This window comes from Nicotiana tabacum, chromosome 2, assembly GCF_000715075.1.
Source record: "Nicotiana tabacum cultivar K326 chromosome 2, ASM71507v2, whole genome shotgun sequence".
In the NCBI taxonomy this organism is placed as follows: Eukaryota; Viridiplantae; Streptophyta; class Magnoliopsida; order Solanales; family Solanaceae; genus Nicotiana; species Nicotiana tabacum.
Window position 1 is genome coordinate 108562633 of NC_134081.1, and position 19773 is coordinate 108582405.

A 19773-nucleotide genomic window follows, 5' to 3' on the forward strand; every position below is an offset into this window, starting at 1 on the left:
GTCTCTAGATACTGATCTCCCGAATAATCTCTCATGGCATGCGGCAAAGCAACAGGAAGTCCATCAACCGGCAGCCCATACAGAACTTCCACGTCCTGCAGCGTGATAGTGGCCTCGCCAATGGGAAAATGGAATGTGTGCGTCTCTGGTTGCCACCGCTCTATCAAAGCCGTGATTAACGACCAATCCACCTACAGCAGGTCGATCTCAATGATCCTATAGAAACCCGTATCCTGCAGGCGTCTGACTATACGGGGATGGAGCTGGCGGGTCTTAAGAAAGTCCTACATATCGTCTACTCTCCTAGAACGTAAAGTCTGGGCCAATAACTGCCCCTCCCATATGTAGGAAGACCTATGCTCGGCCTGTAGCAATAGTAACTCTAGGGAGGCAGGTCCGGGATGCAAAGGCGGAACCTCCATGACGACTACTGTAAATTGAACAAAATTAAATATATTATTTTTCTTTTCCATTGCTTAAATATATTGCAATACCTTGAATATTAAATTTTATTCGATATTTTTACTATAATGTTAATTAAGTTGATACATTTTCAATATTATAATTTTATATTTTATATATTACTTTAATATGTTAGTTTTATTATTTTATATGTTAGTTTTATTATTTTATATGTTAATTTTATTATTTTATATGTTTGTTAGTTATTCACCTATTTTTTTACTATACAAGATTTAATTATTAAATATTCACATTTTGGTTCGGACACAATATTTGAGGCCCAGTAGCACCAATATATCCTGAATTCTTATGTTCAGGATGAGAAATATTTTTCAATTTTTCACTCATAAGGTCTGCTATTTTATATGTTAGTTTATTATTGTATATGTTAGTTTTATTATTTAATATGTTAGTTTTATTATTTTATATGTTTGTTTGTTACTGACTTTTTTTTACTATACTAAAATTAAATATTTAATTTTTATAACTATACACGATTTAATTATTAAATATTCATATTTTGGTTCCGGACACAATATTTGAGGCCCAATAGCACCAATGTATCCTGAATTCTTATGTTCATGATGAGAAATATTTTTCAATTTTTCACTCAACAGGTCTGCTATTTTATATGTTAGTTTATTATTGTATTTGTTAGTTTTATTATTTAATATGTTAGTTTTATTATTTTATATGTTTGTTTGTTTATTACTCACTTATTTTTTACTATACTAAATTAAATAATTAATTTTCATAACTATACAAGATTTAATTATTAAATATTTATATTTTGGTTCCGGACACAATATTTGAGGCCCAGTAGCACCAATGTATCCTGAATTCTTATGTTCATGATGAGAAATTTTTTCAATTTTTCACTCAACAGGTATGTTATTTTATATGTTAGTTTATTATTGTATATGTTAGTTTAAATATTTAATATGTTAGTTTTATTATTTTATATGTTTGTTTGTTTGTTTGTTTGTTACTGACTTATTTTTTACTATACTAAAATTAAATAATTAATTTTCATAACTATACAGGATTTAATTATTAAATATTCACATTTTGGTTCCGGACACAATATTTGAGGCCCAGTAGCACCAATGTATCCTGAATTCTTATGTTCATAATGAGAAAGTTTTTTCAATTTTTCACTCAATAGGTCTGCTATTTTATGTGTTAGTTTATTATTTTATATGTTAGTTTTAGTATTTAATATGTTAGTTTTATTATTTTATATGTTTGTTTGTTTGTTTTTTTGTTTGTTTGTTTGTTTGTTAATGACTTATTTTTTACTATACTAAAATTAAATAATTAATTTTTTTAACTATACATGCCTTACTGTCACGACCCCAAATTCCTTCCGTAGGATGTCGTGATGGCACCTAGTCTCTAAGACTAGCTAAGCCTATCAATACGGAATAAAAATTTAAATCTGAAATAAATAAACTACAATTCAAAAAATTTCAACTCCCAAACTCGGTAGAAATAAGTCACAAGCTTCTAAGAATTTATTCTCTATGTCTCTATATATCAGAGTCTAAAACAAATAAGGAAGACAACATAGTAAGATAGAAGTGGACTCCGGAGTTTGCGGTCGCTGACAGATATACCTCGAAGTCTCCTCGTACAACTAATTTATTGATGCCTGGTCTGATAAGGTGTACCTCACAAAAAGATGTGCAGAAGCATAGTATGAGTACACCACAGCGGCACCTAATAAGTGCCAAGCCTAACCTCAGTAGAGTAGTGACGAGATCAGGTCAGGCCCTACTGGAAAATAATAATAGATGGCATGGTAAAATGTTTCACAATATAATAAAATAAAATGACAATGGAAATGAATCAAGTAGTAGGTCACCATTTAATTACACAAATAATGGTAAATAATACCTCGTGGAACAAAATAAAATTTTTTTTCAACTTTAAGAAAAACAAATCACAAACAAATCAAAGGCAACTACGACCATAAATCAACATCAACAAGGGCACTTCCGAGGTACTGCCTCGTAGTCCTAAATCATAAATAAATTCACAATATCTCATTTACTTATCTCACCGCGGGAGCCTTCACAATTTATTTTAAAGAAAATATTTTTTTTTCCCGAAAGAGCATCTCGCGTTTTAGCCATCCTTATCACACCGCATGACTTCTAGTAGTTCCCCCTCAAGCCGCCCTTATCTCACCGCATGCGTTTCAATACCCAGACCTTATACCATCGCATGCATATCAATATCACAATATATCACAATTTGCACCTCAAGTGCTCAAATAATTTAACTTGCTACAATAATTCAACAAAAATATTATCCACAATAAAGAGCTCATGGCTCATGCCAAAATAAATCATCAACAATATTTTTCCACAAATAAGAGCTCACGGCTCCATCGCAATAAGTACGAAAATCTTACAAAAATATTCAGGAATAAATAATTTAGCAAAATAATATTTCAAAATCTTTAATACGTTGCTTCAATACCAAATTTAAAATGTCAAATACTTTATATTGATAATATTTATTTTAAAGAAAATCAACCTTCAAATAATGCACAGAATAAAAGAAACCAAGTTCCAACTAAATAGGTAAAATAATTAGCAGGAAAAGGCCAAGCAAATCTAAAGTATATAAAACAAATCAATGATGGAGAATATAACAAGATTTAATAATTTAATTAATATGCAACAGTGATCTACACAATTTAAAAATATAATCCTTCACATTTAACTCGTGTACACACTCGTCACCTCATATACACGACTTTTATCATATTATAATTAATACCAATCCTAGAAGAAATTTCCCTCACACAAAGTTAGACAAGTCACTTGCCTCGACTTGCTCCAATTTAACCAAGTAGTATGCTTTTTCTTCGATTTTTCGACTCCGATCGACTCGTATGTAGTCATAATTAATTCGATACAATCAAAAAAAATTATAGACCCTCACATCACCTTGAGCACCCTCACTCTTTTTTTCTTTTTTCTTTTTATTTTTACTACCCAGTTTCCCAGATTCAGTTGTTTCAACCCCAGTCATAGTTCCTACCAAAATAAACCTATTTTCCACATATTTAGCGACCTCAAAGATTGTCTCATATGTAATTTTTGGACTAGATGTTACCTGCTTTATTTTAGATGAAAAAGTTTCTTCCCCATCAGTTACAGGCTTGAAGGAATCTTTAGATTTTTGAGGTTCTGCCTGACTTGCCCTTAATTTTCTTGATTTGTTCTCCTCTGGCGACTACTTTGCGAGCAAGCATCTTGAATCTTCCTTTCTTAGAGATAGGTGTGGTTGAGGGTGTGGGTGTGGATTCTTTGGGTGGTGATGAGGGATTTTCAGAGATGTTAGCCATTGATGGTTAGAGGATGAGAGAAGATAATTATGTGTGTGTTTAGAAGATAAGAGAAGATAGAGAGAATTATTTAACGGCTGGAAATTTAGAAGTGAAGAAACGGCTAAGGCCAAATCAATATAAAGAGAGAGAATTCAATTGGGTAACAACTGCTTTTTCATAAGCTCAGAAGTCTAATCAAACTGGGAGTCAGTTTTAAAAGACGTTGAGGACTCTCCCTAGAATCTAGGCACTTATTGTGTTTTGGGACTCTCTTTCGGTGAAACTGGTTCATTTTATAACGGATAAGCTCAGGAAGGTTAGAATTAAATGGGAATCTCCTTTTGATCATAATCCAAATATAATTATTTCAAAATATGCATAATGGAGAGTACGTACCAAGTAATCTTGATGAACCAGGTTCTTCACTGAGAAATCTCTTGTGTAAGTTTGAATTTTCCAAGAGAATAAAGATAATATCATTAGAGATTAATGAGATATTTTAGCACATGGCACAAGAGTATACTAATGAAAGTATGAGACTGAGCAAAATCTAATCTAATTATGTACAAAATTCACAAATTATCTAACCAATTTTTGAATTAAAACTGGTTCCTTTTAGGTGATCTTAATCATCCCTAATTCTAACATGTTCCTTTCAAAGTGATCTTTACTTAGAGCTTTTATGAAGAAGTCGGCTATTTGCTTGTCAATAGCACAAAATTCCACAGTGATCAAACCTTTTTCACAGTTGTCCCTCAAAAGGTGATACCTAAAATCTATGTGCTTAGTTCTTTTGTGATGAACCGGGTTCATGGTCATACTAATTGCACTAGTGTTATCACAAAAGATGGGGATATAACCTATATCAATTCCAAAATCCATTAATTATTGTTTGATCCACAACAATTGAGCACAACATGAGGCAGCAACAACATACTTAGCTTTGGCAGTAGATAAGACCATAGAATTTTTCTTTTTGGTAGCCCAAGACAGAAGTAAGAAATTGTGCCATACCTGAGGTGCTTTTTCTATACATAAGAAAACCTGCATAAATAACATATCCTACTAAGTTGAAATTACTAACTTTTGGATACCATAGACAAAGGTCAGTGGTGCCTTTTAGGTATCTCAAGATCCTTTTGATAGCAATCAAGTGAGACTCATTTGGATTTGCCTGAAATCTAGCACAAAGGCCTATACTGAAAACAATGTCAGGTCTGCTAGCAATGAGATATAACAAGGAGCCAATCATTCCCCTATACAACTTCTGATCAACAGATGAACCATGTTCATCTACATCCAATTTTGTGATTGTTTCTATAGGAGTGTCAATTTCTTTGGAATATTCCATTTTAAACCTTTAAGCAACTCTTTCACATACTTCTGCTGATAGACCATAGTTTTATTTTAATTTTGTTTAATTTGTAAGCTTAAAAAGAAATTAATCTCACCCATCATACTCATTTCAAGTTCACTCCTCATTAGTTTAGCAAATTCTTTACTTAACTTATCAGTAGTTGCTCCAAAGATTATATCATCAATATATATCTGAACTACTAAGAGATCTTTACCTTTTTCTTTCAAGAATAAAGTATTATCAATTTTACCTCTCTTGTAGCCATGCTCAAGCAAGAATTTTGATAATATTTCATACCATACTCTTGGAGCCTTCTTGAGCCCATAAAGTGCCTTGTCAAGCTTGTACACATGATTAAGACACTCCTTGCTTTCAAAGTCCAGAGATTGCTTGACAAATACTTCTTCCTTTAGATAGCCATTGAGGAAGGCACTCATGACATTCATATGATGGAGAGTGAATTCCATGTAGGCAGTGAAGGCTATAAGGAGTCTAATTGCTTCCAATCTTGCAATTGTAGCAAAAGTCTCATCATATTCTATGCTCTTCTCTTGACTATATCCTTGAACCACCAATCTTTCCATGTTCCTTGAAACTGTTCCATCTACATTAAGTTTGTTTCTAAAGACCCATTTTATGCCAATTACTGATATGTCCTTGGGTCTTAATAGAAGATGCCAAACTTGACTTCTTTCAAATTAGTTAAGTTCATCTTGCATTTCATTCACCCAGTTTGTATCCTGCATAGCCTCAGCAACATTTTTAGGTTCAATAAGAGATAAATTATATCAAAATCACAAAGATTCTTCAAAGAAGATCTGGTTTTGATTCCAGAGGTCGGATTAGTAATTATATTCTCAATGGGATGAGAACTTTGATACTTGTAAGTTTTCACAACCACATGGTTTCCCCTAGATGTTCCTTCAATGTTTTGTTGTTGAGGAACAGGTTCATGGACAGGTTCCCTCGAGGTTTGAGGATCAATTCCTCTCTGTTTAGTTCCCCCTATCAGGTTGCTCTAGGTAGAAGGACATGTTCCATCACATGTTCCTTCCTCTGGTGCAGCTTTAGTCTTGGTTGTGGTTTCATCTGAGTTTCTTACCATCCCAATTGCTTCATCATCATGTTCCTGCCTCTCAAAAAGAATGTTAGTTTCGTCAAAAATCATATATGCACTTTTTTCTACACACATAGTTCTTTTGTTATAAATCTTATAAGCTTTACTATATGAAGAATATCCCAAGAATACTCACTCATCACTTCTGGTATCAAACTTAACTAGGGAGTCTTTTACCATTATTGTGCACAAAGAACTTGCATCCAAATGCCCTAAGATGGGATATATTTGGCTTTCTCCCTTTAAGTAACTCATGCGGAGTCTTCTCAACAAGAAGTCTAGTCATGCACCTATTTATGATGTATCATGCAGTGTTCACGGCTTCTGTCCAAAAAATATGGGGCAGTTTACTAGAAAGAAGCATAGTCGTAGCCATTTCTTCCAGTGTCATATTCTTTCTTTCAACTACTCCATTTTATTGTGGAGTCCTAAGAGCAGAAAAATTATGATTTTTTCCATGCTCATCACAAAATTCATCAAATTTAGCATTCTCAAATTCAATACCATGATCAGACCTAATTGATGCAAGTTGATTACCTAGTTGTCTCTAAGTTTTTCTAACAAAAGAAGTGAACATGTCAAATGCTTCATCCTTAGATTTTAAAAACAATGTCCAAGTAAACCTAGAGTAATCATTAACAAGCACCATAACATATCCTTACCACATATTCTCAATGTTCTCATTGGACCACAAAGATCCATATGGACCAGCTCCATCGTCCTGGTAGTGTTTACCGTTTTCTTGCTTTTGAAAGAGGATCTTACATGCTTCCCCCTTGCACAAGCCTCACAAACTTTATCTTCCTTGAACTTAATGTTAGGCATCCCTATCACCAAGTCCTTGGAGACTAGTTTGTTGAGTTGACTTAGACTGGCATGTTGAAGTCTTCTGTGCCAAATGAGAGGATCATTATCCAACACACTTAAGCAAGTGAGTTCATTATCTAAAAGTATGGACAGATCCACAACATATATGTTGTTCACTCTTTTTCCCTACAAATCTATCTTGTCAAGTGGTAAGATTAATCATAAAGCATTTTGTAGTAGGTGATACTACCATGTTACCTCTATCACACAATTATGATACAGTTATTAGACTGTACTTCAGTCCATATATCAAGTAGGAATTCTCAATAGAGTGAGAATCAATCTTACCTACCTTTCCAAACCCAATGATCTCACATTTCTTCCCATTTCCAAAGGAGACAATACCTCTTTTAAGATCCTCAAGTGAACGAAACTGATTCTTGCTTCCTTTCATATGCTTTGAGCGGTCACTATCCATGTACCATATTTGGTTGCTCCTATTCGATTGGACCTGCAAAAGAAAATCAGGGGTTAGTCTTAGGAACCCAAACTAGTTTGGGTCCCTTTCTATAGGCAAAAAGGTGAATCAAATTCTTTTTGGCCCAACTTGGCAACCTATTTTTCCCTTGAATAAAATCTTTATTCTTTTGACTTACCTTTTATTTTGTAGTGCATTCACTTTTATAGTGACCAGTGTTACCACAATATTTGCAAATCTTATTTTCGGAAAGTGTAAGATACTTGCTTTTGGGATCCCACTTAGGTGCAGGATTCCCAAAGCTAAGTCTTCTTCTGTCGCTACTATGGTGTTCTTGTAGCCATGAAAGTGCATCAGAGGACCTGTTCCAATTACAAGTTTTGTCTAGCTCATGCTTGACCGTGTTTAGATCCTCCTTTAGAATTCTTACTTGTTCGTCTCTCTTGTACAACTCATCTTTCATTTTTCCTGTATTTTCTTCTAAAGTGAGTTGTGTGTGATCAACTGTCTTTTTGCTTGTTCCTAGTTTCAATTTTAGATTTTCAGATCTAAGCTCTAAGGAAGTTGAGTCAATGCATGAACCTGGTTCTTTAACACAGTATTTTCACTTACAGTTTCACTAACCGTAAGTTCTAGGTTTTTGCATTTAGCCTTCAAAATCACTCATTCTTTAGACAATTGTTCCTTTTTGTTATTTACATCCTCATATTCATTAATTAGCTCTAGTAGCAACCCAGATAACCTTTCTTTAGACAAAAATTTAATCTAGTCTTTGATATGAAAGACACTTACCTGAGTTTCTTTATCATATTCTCCAATGGCCATAAGTGCTCGCTCATCCTCATCATCATCATCATCTGAGCTTTAATTTGATCTTTCTCCCCAAGAAGTGACCATAGCCTTGGTTCATCCTTTGTTGTTGCTTTTCTTGGGTTGAACATGTTCCTTCGTTCAGCCATTTCCTTCTTCTATTCATTTCCCCACAAAGGACGGTTTTTGATGTGATGATCAGGTCTTCCATACTTGTAGCAGTCATCATTGGTTTACTTCTCAGAAGCTTTTGCCTTGTTGTAGCTTCCACTTCTTGAAGAACCTTTACCTCTCCTCACGTACTTCTTGAAGTATTTGGTGATCGTAGCCATTTCATCATCTTCCAGATCAGTACCTTTAGTGATTCTGAGTGCCAAGCTCCTTTCCTTATTAGGTACATCCATTTTTATGGTTTGTCTTCTAAGTTCATAGGAAATGAGATTCCCAATCAATTCATCTAGTGGGAGAGTGTCAATGTCCTTTGACTCCTGGATGGCAGTGATCTTGCTTTCCCAAGTGATTGGCAAGACCCTAGTAAGTATCTTCTCAACCCTCTCTTCTTCAGGGATAATCCTTCCAAGAGATTTTAGTTCATTTGTCAATGTAGTGAACCTTGTATACATCTCCTAAATGTTTTTCCCATCCTTCATAATGAAGTTCTCATACTGAGAATACAGTAGAGTTCCTCTGGATCTCTTTACTTGAGTCGTTCCTTCATGAGGCACCTGTAGTATGTCCCAAATTTGTTTAGCAGTGGCACAACCTTGGATTTTGTTGTACTCATCTAGACCAAGTTCACAAACAGGCCATTTCTTGGCTTTAGCATTCTTCTCCCACTTCTTCAAGTCCTCAGCAGTGCAATCCGCTCTTGTCTTTGGCACATCTACTCCTTCAGAATTTTTTTTCAATGTAGCCAGTGGACCATTAGTGACAATGTCTCATAGCTCATAGCCCTCTCCTTGAATGTGATCTCTCATTTTGTTCTTCCACCAAGAGTAGTACTGGCCATTAAAGAGTGGTAGCCCAGTAGTGGATTGTCCTTCTCAGTTTTCAGGTGCTGCACTCATCTTGATTTTCTCCTAAGGTGTTAGTCTCTTTAAGGATAACCCGCTCTGCTACCAATTGATGTTTTGTAATTCAATACCATACAAGAGGGGGGTGATTTGTGTGGTGTCCAATTTTTCGCGTGCATATATTATAGAAGGACCTGGTTCTTCTATGTATTCTTTATACTAATTGTGCAAAATAAAAAAATACGAAAAGTAAAGAACACAAGTATTTTTACGTGAAAAATATCTGGCTCAAAAGGTAAAAAAACCACGACTTACTACCGAGTAGGATTTTTTCCAATACTTCACTAAATCACTGAGCCAAATTCAGCATTTACAAAACTATTTGTAAACCTAAGGATTACCTCTAACCCTTTGTGGCAACCGGCCTCTAGCTGTTGCGACAACTTCAAGTTAACTCTAACTTGAATACTTCGCTCAAAGTACCTAGTACAATTGCTTCTAGATAAAGCTGAAAGGTACAACTCAAAAGCCCTACTACAATGAAACTAGAATAAAAGACAGACACTTGGAACTGGTTCTTCTATCTGGTTCGTGTAGCTTTAAGTTTACACACTTGAATCACGCAAGAATTGCTTGCAAAATACCTTGCTAGTTGGTCTCAACTCATAGCGTATGTGCGTACCTGTACAATGAGAACATCCTGCAATATATAGAGTTAGTAGAATAGGAAATAACTAGAGTTCTAATGATATACTCTTTCGTGGTGGAAGAGTTCTAGTTATTTTCAAGTTATAACTCCTCCCTTATCTAGGATAGAGTTCTTTTCGAGTAAGGAGTCATGTTCCTTGTCACTTATGCAACCTTTTTGTTCATGAGATATCAAATATAATCAATTAAACTTATCTCCTTCACATACATGCCTTGTGTTTGAATCTGTCCGTGGCTGTGTACACTGTGTATGGACCTGGTTCATACTTGAGTTCCTTTGTCAATCATCAAAATAAATTTCACTTAAGCCAAGAGTTAGTAATACGTCGACCAAGAATAAGTCTTGAATATTTATTTTGAGTAAAATTTGAACTTACTTTCAAGAGGTTAGAACTGTTTAATTGAATTAGGTTGAACGGAGGAAAGGAAAACAAGAAAACTTCAGGATATGAATTCGAGTACAGATCTTTGTTTCACGCTTAATACACTAGTTGTGCCGTATCAGCATTTAATTAGGAGATTTAATTGTGTTTCAAAAATGTCTCGGGTAATATGACTACTATAAAAATCAGGCGTTTACTGAAAATCAGACTCAAATTTGCGAGGATTCTTATGCCTTTTTTCCAGTATTAAACTAATGTATCGGTAATTATCCATGTGTAAAATAATTAATGTATGTATAAGTTGAAAGGAATTGGTAATATTTACCTTCTGTTGTTGTTAAGGACAGATCCATGAGTTGAATTCATAACTTTTATTCTATATAGATATGAATTTTTAGAATAAAATTCACTATAATTGGTTAAAAATAAAAACAGTTGAACTATAAACCTACAATTCAAACAAAATGATGAATTTCAAACTTTAAATCTATAACATTAAAACCCTGCATATGCCTCTGGTAGTGAGCATCTTTGTTTTAAAAGGCGTTTTTGGGGCGAGCTCCGGGGCAAGACATACCAAAAATGCCCCGAGGCGATGGTGTGGGCGAAAGTCTCAAGAGGCGTACGCCCCGCAATTTGGGGCGTACGCCCAGGCGTTCGGGGGCGCGTTTTTTAAGTAAGGAGTAAGCTCCAGAAACTTTTTTCAAATTAAAACAAAATTTGTTGAATTAGTCCTTCATATAATACCCAAATTCTCAAAAGTCAGTTTGGTAATTACTCAAAAGGTTTAAAAAGGAACTCAAAAGTATTAAATTTAAAAGTAAAAACCTTTTTATTGATTTAAGCCCTAATTCATGGTTTTCCCAATTTTTTATCTTGTCCGCTAATCTGCTAATATCTCCCAAAAGCAACAAATATTTAATTTTTTTTACAAATATAAAGAGAACTACATTTTTCTTCATAGCAGCAAATTCAAAGTTCAAATTGCAGGTTAATCATCCTTTTTGTTCCTCCATATATAAAACCTTATTCTTTTAGACTCAAATTATTTGTGTTTGTAAGTAACGTATAATAGATTGTTTTGATTAATTTTTTGTGGGGATGGAGCACACATATATATAGTTTTCTTTAATTTTTATACAATTTTACTTGTTTATAAATATTAACTGTCATTATATTATTTTATAAAATATTAAAAATTAAATACTTATGAGACTTATGTCACGCGCCTTTGAACTTACGCCCCACTGAAATATATGTAAAATGCTCCGCTTACGCTTACGCCTTTTAAAACACTTGTGAGCGTGAGTATCATGAGTTTCATGATTTTTTCCTTTTCTCAAGATTTACTCGTACGTCGGGACAAATTCGAATCAGTATCAATAGTACAAAATTGAAGGGAAATGTTCCACGTGGGCCTAAATTGGACGCCTAAGCATAGAGAATACGTTACCTCTACGTTACTGGAAATTTATTCTTTGACATTTCGGGATTGTCCCTGTCAAAGCACAAAATAAATTTTTTTATTTTATTAGTCGTAATAGTAGTTATTTCTACCTCAAATCCGAGAGTAAATTTTACAGATAATTATTATCTTTTCATTAAAGTTATATAATTATATTTTTTCATAAAACAAATTAAAATTTTCGCTAACTCACGTAAATATTATAGCAATTGAAAGACATAACTTTCCGATAGTATTCTATAATTTTTTATTTTTTATTTTTTATTTTTAGTCTAATAAATAATAATTCAATTAAAATAAAAATGATCCAATCCAATTCGACCCGATCCAATACCATATACATAAATTAAAAAGAATTTTTTCCGGTATACACATTACTTCTATCTTTTATTTTCTTTTTAAAAATACATATTCTCCGAGCTCTCAAGCAGGGTATTGCTTATTATTTTTATTTTTTTTTAGTGTTGTTGCCTAGTAAGCACTATTTTGTCGGGTGATATTACTCAGTAGCAAAATTAATAGGTGATTATATATTGTATGGCGTTTCCTAAGTAATATCTTTTTCTTTCTTTCTATTATTTTGCATGAGATTCTGATAAAGGGGGGATAAAAGGTATGAATAACCGGAGAGCTTTTGAAACAATAATACTATTAATTTGAATGAATGTCATGAAAAGAAAAATAAAAGATAGAAGTATTGTGTATTTTGGGGAAATAATTCACTTTTAGTTATTTTAATTTATGTATATGGATACTGGTTCGAATTGGATTGGCCATTCCTATTTTAATTGGGTTATATTTATTAGACTAAAAATAAAAATAAAAAATAAAAAATTTATGGAATACTATCGAAAAGTTGTGTTTTCTTGTCACTATGATATTTGTGTGAGTTAGTGAAAGTTTTATAATTTTTGTGTTAGAAAACATGATTATATGACTTTAATTTGATTTAAAAAATCATAATTAATATATGACTATTTATGAAATTTACCCCTTAAAACTATAATACCCTTTTATAATGATGCATTAGAAGTATCTATTAGAAAAGTTTGGGATTGTATTGAAAATCACAACGTACTACAGAGTGCCACTAGAAGCACATCTTTTATAGTGATGCACATTAATTAATGTAAATAATTATCATGATCTTTTGCACTAATAAAACAATCACGATTGAACTTGAACTTCTTAGAACTAAAGGAATGATATATTTAGAACCTTTTCCCACATGAAACGAGTCATCCAATAACACGTGAATATATACTTATCTATATCATTAAAAAAATAAGATTCTCCTTTCTTATTTCATAGTAGTAGTTAGTATTAACTTTCTTTTAAAAAAACTTTTTAGGGTGGGATAAACTTGTAAACAACGAAAAAGGACAAAAAAGTAAAAGCTTTTAATAGAATAGAAACCTTATATCTAAATAACATAAAAGTAAAATTTGTACTTACTAGATTTTGTAATTTTAATCCAAAGTTGAACTTATAATTTGCTTGTCAATCGTAATTGCCATTTAAAAGGAGGAGGGAAGATGGAGTTGAAACTGGAAACAGCGTGGTCAGAACGAAGCCAACCATATTTACCTATTTTAAACGGCAGTGTATAGAATTTAAGCTACTTTTCCACATAAAAATGATTAGATTAGAGGAATAAACATTTACTCACAACTTAGGATTTCGATTGATTGATATTGATAAAAGACTATAGGATGAAGAGATAGTATTTGGCTTAGCTTTTATTTTGGACCTCAACTTTAATTTTCTTGAGAAAACTACCTACGACCAAACCTTGTAAAACCACCCACCATCCTCCATGTCAGCTCAACCACCAAAATCAATCCATAATTCTCAACTCAAACCCGTTTCCCCGCGCTTTCCACTTTCCGCCACCTCCTCCGCTGCCCACCGTCACGTCGCCATTGCCGTTGACCTAAGCGACGAGAGTGCTTACGCCGTAAAATGGGCCGTAAAGAACTACCTCCGCCCAGGAGATGCCGTCATTCTCCTCCACGTCCGACCAACTTCCGTCCTCTACGGCGCAGACTGGGGCTTCTCCCCAACTAACCAGCAACTAAAAATCGAACAAGATTATGATAATTTAACCAACACGAAAGCTACCCAATTGGCATTACCTCTAGTGGAAGCTAACGTGCCGTACAAAATCCACATAGTGAAAGACCGTGATATGAAAGAAAGGCTTTGTTTGGAAGTGGAGAGGCTGGGATTGAGTGCTATGATTATGGGAAGCAGAGGATTTGGGGCGACGAGTAGTGGATTTATAATTAGTAAAGGGAAACTTGGGAGTGTTAGCGATTATTGCGTTCACCATTGTATTTGTCCAGTGGTTGTAGTTAGGTACCCGCAAGAAGATGGCGACGGAGGAGTGGAGAAGAAGGCGGTGGTTGAGGCTGAGCTGCCACCTGTGCCGGAGGAGGAGGTAGAATATCATGATGCTGATGATGAGTTAACTAAAGGTACAATCTTTAATCCATTTTATAATTAATTCTTTAAAAATATTTGCACACAACAGGCTAATTAAATGGTAATTTTTGGTAATTTTAGATAATAGCATTGATATGTATATTAAATAAATGGTAATTAATCCAAGCAAAATTATGCTAATACAGACAGTGTATATTGTTTGACCAAAAAGGTTAAAACTCTTTTGTCAAACTAATTATTGACACACACACACACACATTATATACTAAAATCTCTGTTTGTGCTGAAAAGGGAGGGGAAAAAAAGATTGTTTACTGTTTCTTAAGATTCTTTATAGCCACATTGCACAATCCACTTGAAGAATCCTGAAATAGCAAGTCAATTAAAGTCAGGGGTGGAGCTCTAGAGATCTAGAAGCGGATTCGGCTAAATCCAGTAATTTTGGTTCAAACTTTGTATTTGTCTTAAGAAATTTATTTAATATACAACAACAACGATCTAGTAAAATCCCACTAGTGGGGTCTGGGGAGGATAGTATGTACGTAGACCTTACCCCTACCCCGATGGAGTAGAGAGGTTGTTTCCGAAAGACCCTCGGCTCAAGAAGACGAAAAGAGACAATATCAGTATCACAAATAGAAACCATAGAAAAAGTAACATCATGGAGATGAGAAAGTAGATACAAAGCAAACATGATAGACAGTACATAGACGCGACACAATGGAAAACAAAAGAGTAGTAAGACACAACATTTTCACTAGCTGACATCGGCAAAAACCCTACCATACTAGCCTCACAAAGGTACGAAGTAAGGTAGACTCAACTACCTCCTAACCTACAACTCTAATACTCGACCTCCACAACTTCCTATCAAGAGTCATGTCCTCGGAAATCTGAAGTATCGCCATGTCCTTCTTGATCACCTCTCCCCAATACTTCTTAGGTCGTCCTCTACCTCTTCTCGTGTCCTCCAAAGCCAGCCGCTCACACCTCCTTATAGGAGCATCTGGGCTTCTCCTTTGTACGTGTCCAAACCATCTGAGCCTCGCTTCCCGCATCTTGTCATCAATGGGAGCCACGCGCACTTTCTCCCGAATATCTTCATTCCTGATCTTATCCATCATAGTGTGTCCGCACATCTACCTCAACATCTTCATTTCTGCTACTTTCATCTTCTGGATATGTGAGTTCTTAACAGGCCAACACTCAACCCCATACATCATGGCCGATCTAACCACCGCTTTGTAACACTTACCTTTGAGTATCGGTGGCACTCTCTTATCACACAAGACTCCAGATGCTAACCTCCACTTCATCCACCCTACCCCAATATGGTGTGTGACATCCTCGTCGATCTCCCCTCCCCTCTGAATAACCGACCCAAGGTACTTGAAATTGCCACTACTTGTTATGACCTATGATTCAAGCCTCACTTCCATGCTCACTTCCCTCGGCTCAGTGCTGAACTTACGCTCTAGGTATTCCGTCTTCGTCCTGCTCAGCTTGAATCCCTTAGACTTAAGGGTCGGTCTCCACACCTCCAACCTCTCATTAATACTGGTTCGCGACTCATCAATCAGAACTATGTCATCGGCGAATAACATACACCATGGCACCTCCCCTTGAATATGGTGTGTTAATGCGTCCATCACTAGGGAAAACAAGAACGAGCTGAGCACAGAACCTTAGTGTAACCCCATAACAACTGGAAATTGCTCACAGTCTCCTCATACAGTCCTAACCCGAGTCTTAGCCCTATCATATATGTCCTTAATTGCCCAAATGTAGGCCGCCGGCATGCCTTTTGCCTCTAAGCATCTCTAGAGAACTTCTCTAGGAACCTTGTCATACGCTTTCTCTAAGTCAATAAACATCATGTGCAGATCCTTCTTCATCTCTCTGTACCGTTCCACTAACCTTCTAATAAGGTGTATAGCTTCCGTAGTAGAACGACCCGGCATGAACCCGAATTAATTGTCGGATATAGACACGGTCCTCCTCACTCTCGCTTCAACCAACCTCTCCCATACTTTTATGGTATGACTCAGTAACTTGATACCCCTATAATTGTTACAACTCTGGATATCACCTTTGTTCTTATATAACGGAACCACCGTACTCCACCTCCACTCTTCCGGCATCCTCTTCGTCCTAAAAATAACTTTAAACAGCCCAATCAGCCACTCCAAGCCTGCTCTGCCCACATACTTCCAAATTTCAATCGGAATTTTGTCTGGCCCGATCGCTCTGCCCCTACTCATCTTATGCATAAGTCCCACGACCTCCTCAACCTCGATGTGCCTGCCATTCCCAAAGTCACGTTGACTCTCAGGATGCTCCAGTTCACCTAACACAATATCTCGATCTCCTGTTTCATTCAGAAGTTCATGAAAATAAGTCTGACATCTTCTCTTAATCTGTGCGTCTTCCGTCAATACTCTACCATTGTTGTCCTTGATGCATCTCACTTGGTCCAAATCCCGGGCCTTCCTCTCTCTCGTCTTCGCCAGCCGGAATAACTTTTTCTCTCCGCCTTTTTCCCTCCAGTTCCTTGTACATACGGTCATAGGCTGCAGTCTTAGGCCCTGTGACCTCTAGCTTAGCTTCCTTCCTAGCTACCTTATACCACTCCATGCACGCTCTCCTCTCCTCCTCACTTGTGCTCCCTACTAATTTTAGGTATGCTGCCTTCTTCGTTTCCACTTTACCTTGGACCACGTTATTCCACCAGTCTCCTTTGTGCCTGCCAGAGAAGCCCGTCGAGGTCCCCAACACCTCTCTCGTAGCCTCCCTTATATAGTATGTTGTCATCGACCACATAATGCTCGCGTCACCATTGTTCTTCCAGGCTCCCATAGCCGACAACCGCCCCTCCAACTCCTGGGCTTTATCCTTAGTCAAGGCACCCCACCTGATTCTCGGTCGTCCTCGGCCGAACCTTTTCCTTCTCTTTAATATAATACCAACATCCATCACCAAGAGCTTGTGTTGTGTTATGAGTATCTCACCCGGAATAACCTTACAATCCTTGCACACCCCTCTGTCACACCTCCTGAGGAGGAAATAGTCAATCTGAGTCGTCGCCACAATGTTTTGGAAAGTAACCAAATGCTCATCTCTCTTCGGAAAGCTAGAGTTCACAATAACCAACCCAAAAGCCTTAGCGAAGTCCAACAGCGAAGTACCTTCTCCGTTCCTCTCCCCAAAACCGAAGCCTCCATGAACCTCGCCATAGCTGCCTACGATCGAACCAATATGACCATTGAAATCCCCCCCCCCCCATAAATAGCCTCTCTGTAGGCGAGACTTGACGTACAATCTCATCTAACCCCTCCCAGAATCGTCATTTAACCTCCCCATCCAGGCCCGCATGCGGGGCGTAGGCGCTAACGATGTTTAAGGTGCACTCTCCAACCACCAACTTAATAGTCATCAATCTATCATTCACCCGTCTAACCTCAACCACTGACTTTTTAAGTTCCTCATCGACCAAGATACCCACTCCATTCTTACCCTTCCGGACTCCGGAGTACCAAAGCTTATACCCGTCCGCATCCATTGCCCTAGACCCTACCCACCTAGTTTTCTGGACACACGTTATATAGACCATCCTCTTACGGAGGATCTTTGCCAACTCTATAGACTTACTTGTCAATGTACCTACGTTCCATGACCCAATTCTCAACCTATAGGCACCCTTGTTCCCCTTGCCTCCCTTGCCTGCCTTCCCACCCCCTAACCCCTCCCCCACCTCCCGCCCCACCCCACATTCCCCCCGAGGACATGACCTCACTCGGCCATCCCAGACCACAGCCACTATACCTACGACAGACTAAAGGAAATCACTAACACACACTAGACAACAGACCAGAGTAGAAGAAGATATATTGTAACTACAGGCACGCCAATATGGTGATTAAACTAATACGAACTATGATGGCAGCAATTTAACTAACACAACGAAGGGAAACAGGAAAATGGGAGGTACCAACTCCCGCAATTAGAACCTGGTAATTGTCTTGGTATACACGGCAGTATTGCGACCTCCTTGCACGTCCAACTCCCGTGTCGCCCCTTATTGACAGTTGCCCGAACTATTCTTCACTGTTTGCGCATGCACGTCCCGCTCGCCTCCAAAAGCCACCGACCCTAACCTGAAATACACAAACCACCACGAAACCAAACAAAAGGGGAGGGGTTGTCACCACTAATACTGGTAAAGTCCCAGTCGTAGCAAAAAAAAGCACAAAGAGAAGGGAAACGAGGAGAAAGAGGGAACGAAGAGGAAAGAAGCAGAGGGAGAGGGGGGGTATTACCCGTAACTAAGGATTATAAATGAAGAAGAAAAGCTAGAAGGAAAAGGACCGATGTTGTTTCCCGGCGAAACTGCAGTCGCCGACAGTGTTGTTGCTCTAGTAAATATGGGAGTGGGGAAGAGGGAAAGAAGAAAGAGGCGAGAGAGGAAGGGGAGGTGGGAGAGATGAGGGGGGTTACCTGCTGGTGGGGGTGGTCGTCGGCTGCCTGGTCTGGTTTTTTATCGTTGGGGGTGGCGTGAGAGATGAGGGATGGAGCGTAGAAGGAGACCTTAAAACTAGTTCTCAACCTTGTTTTAAAATAGTTTAACTTGATTATCACTTTTTCAAGAAATTTATTTAATATGTACAAATTATTAATTTAGAACTCGGTAACTTAAAAGTACTAAAATCTTGAACTCATAAGTTTCAAATTCTGGCTCCGCCTCTAATTAAAGTAACATTTTCCCCTTTTCTTTTTGCAGGTGATTGATATATTGCTGTGAAGTAGATGGTTATCTTGGAGTCTGGTATTTTACTGCTTAAATTGCAAAAAAAAAAAAAAAAAAAAAAAAAAAAGAACAAAAATAAAATGAAAAGCTTTTCCATTTTAACATTTCGTTGGAGCTTAGTTACAGGCTCCGAATAATCCTGGCAAATGTAGTAAGGTCAGATTTGAAAAATAAGTGCCAGGGGACAGTCCTTTTGCGAAGGTGTGATCGTAAACCAGTTTCTTTTATCTTGATTGATTGGCTTCTCGAAATAAACTAATGAAAGAGGTACTAATAAGACGTATAAATTCAGTTCGTTCCCTAAACTTTTAAGGAATGCATTTATGCTCTCTTCAATTATATCTTATTTATAAAAGGGAAAGAATTTCCTTTAGTGGCAATTCAACAGAGTGATCAAAGAGTCTCCAAATTGGACGGGTATGAGCCGTTGAGAGAGAGAGCGCACGCGCTTTGCACTGCAATGAATTTTACTACACTTCAAAATGGAGAATAGGATTGGGGAGGGTACTGCTTCTTAAGCGTCAACGGTACGGGGACGATAAGGGTAAGGGGAGGGTTCCTTGGGAATACTTTTCTTAAGGAGA

General features: G+C 36.8%; 1 protein-coding gene across 1 annotated transcript; it reads left to right on the forward strand.

Annotated features, from left to right (window-relative positions):
- The first annotated feature begins 13621 nt into the window (after positions 1-13621).
- Positions 13622-19386, forward strand: LOC107808392 (universal stress protein PHOS32). Its single transcript, XM_016632910.2, has 2 exons — positions 13622-14417; positions 19163-19386. Exons 1-2 carry the CDS (start codon positions 13757-13759, stop codon positions 19168-19170), a joined length of 669 nt encoding a protein of 222 aa, XP_016488396.1. The 5' UTR covers positions 13622-13756; the 3' UTR covers positions 19171-19386.
- Positions 19387-19773: the final 387 nt, after the last annotated feature.

Excerpts from the sequence above, each read along its gene's own strand:
- LOC107808392 (XM_016632910.2), top strand. The coding sequence starts at position 13,757 with ATGTCAGCTCAACCACCAAAATCAATCCATAATTCTCAACTCAAACCC.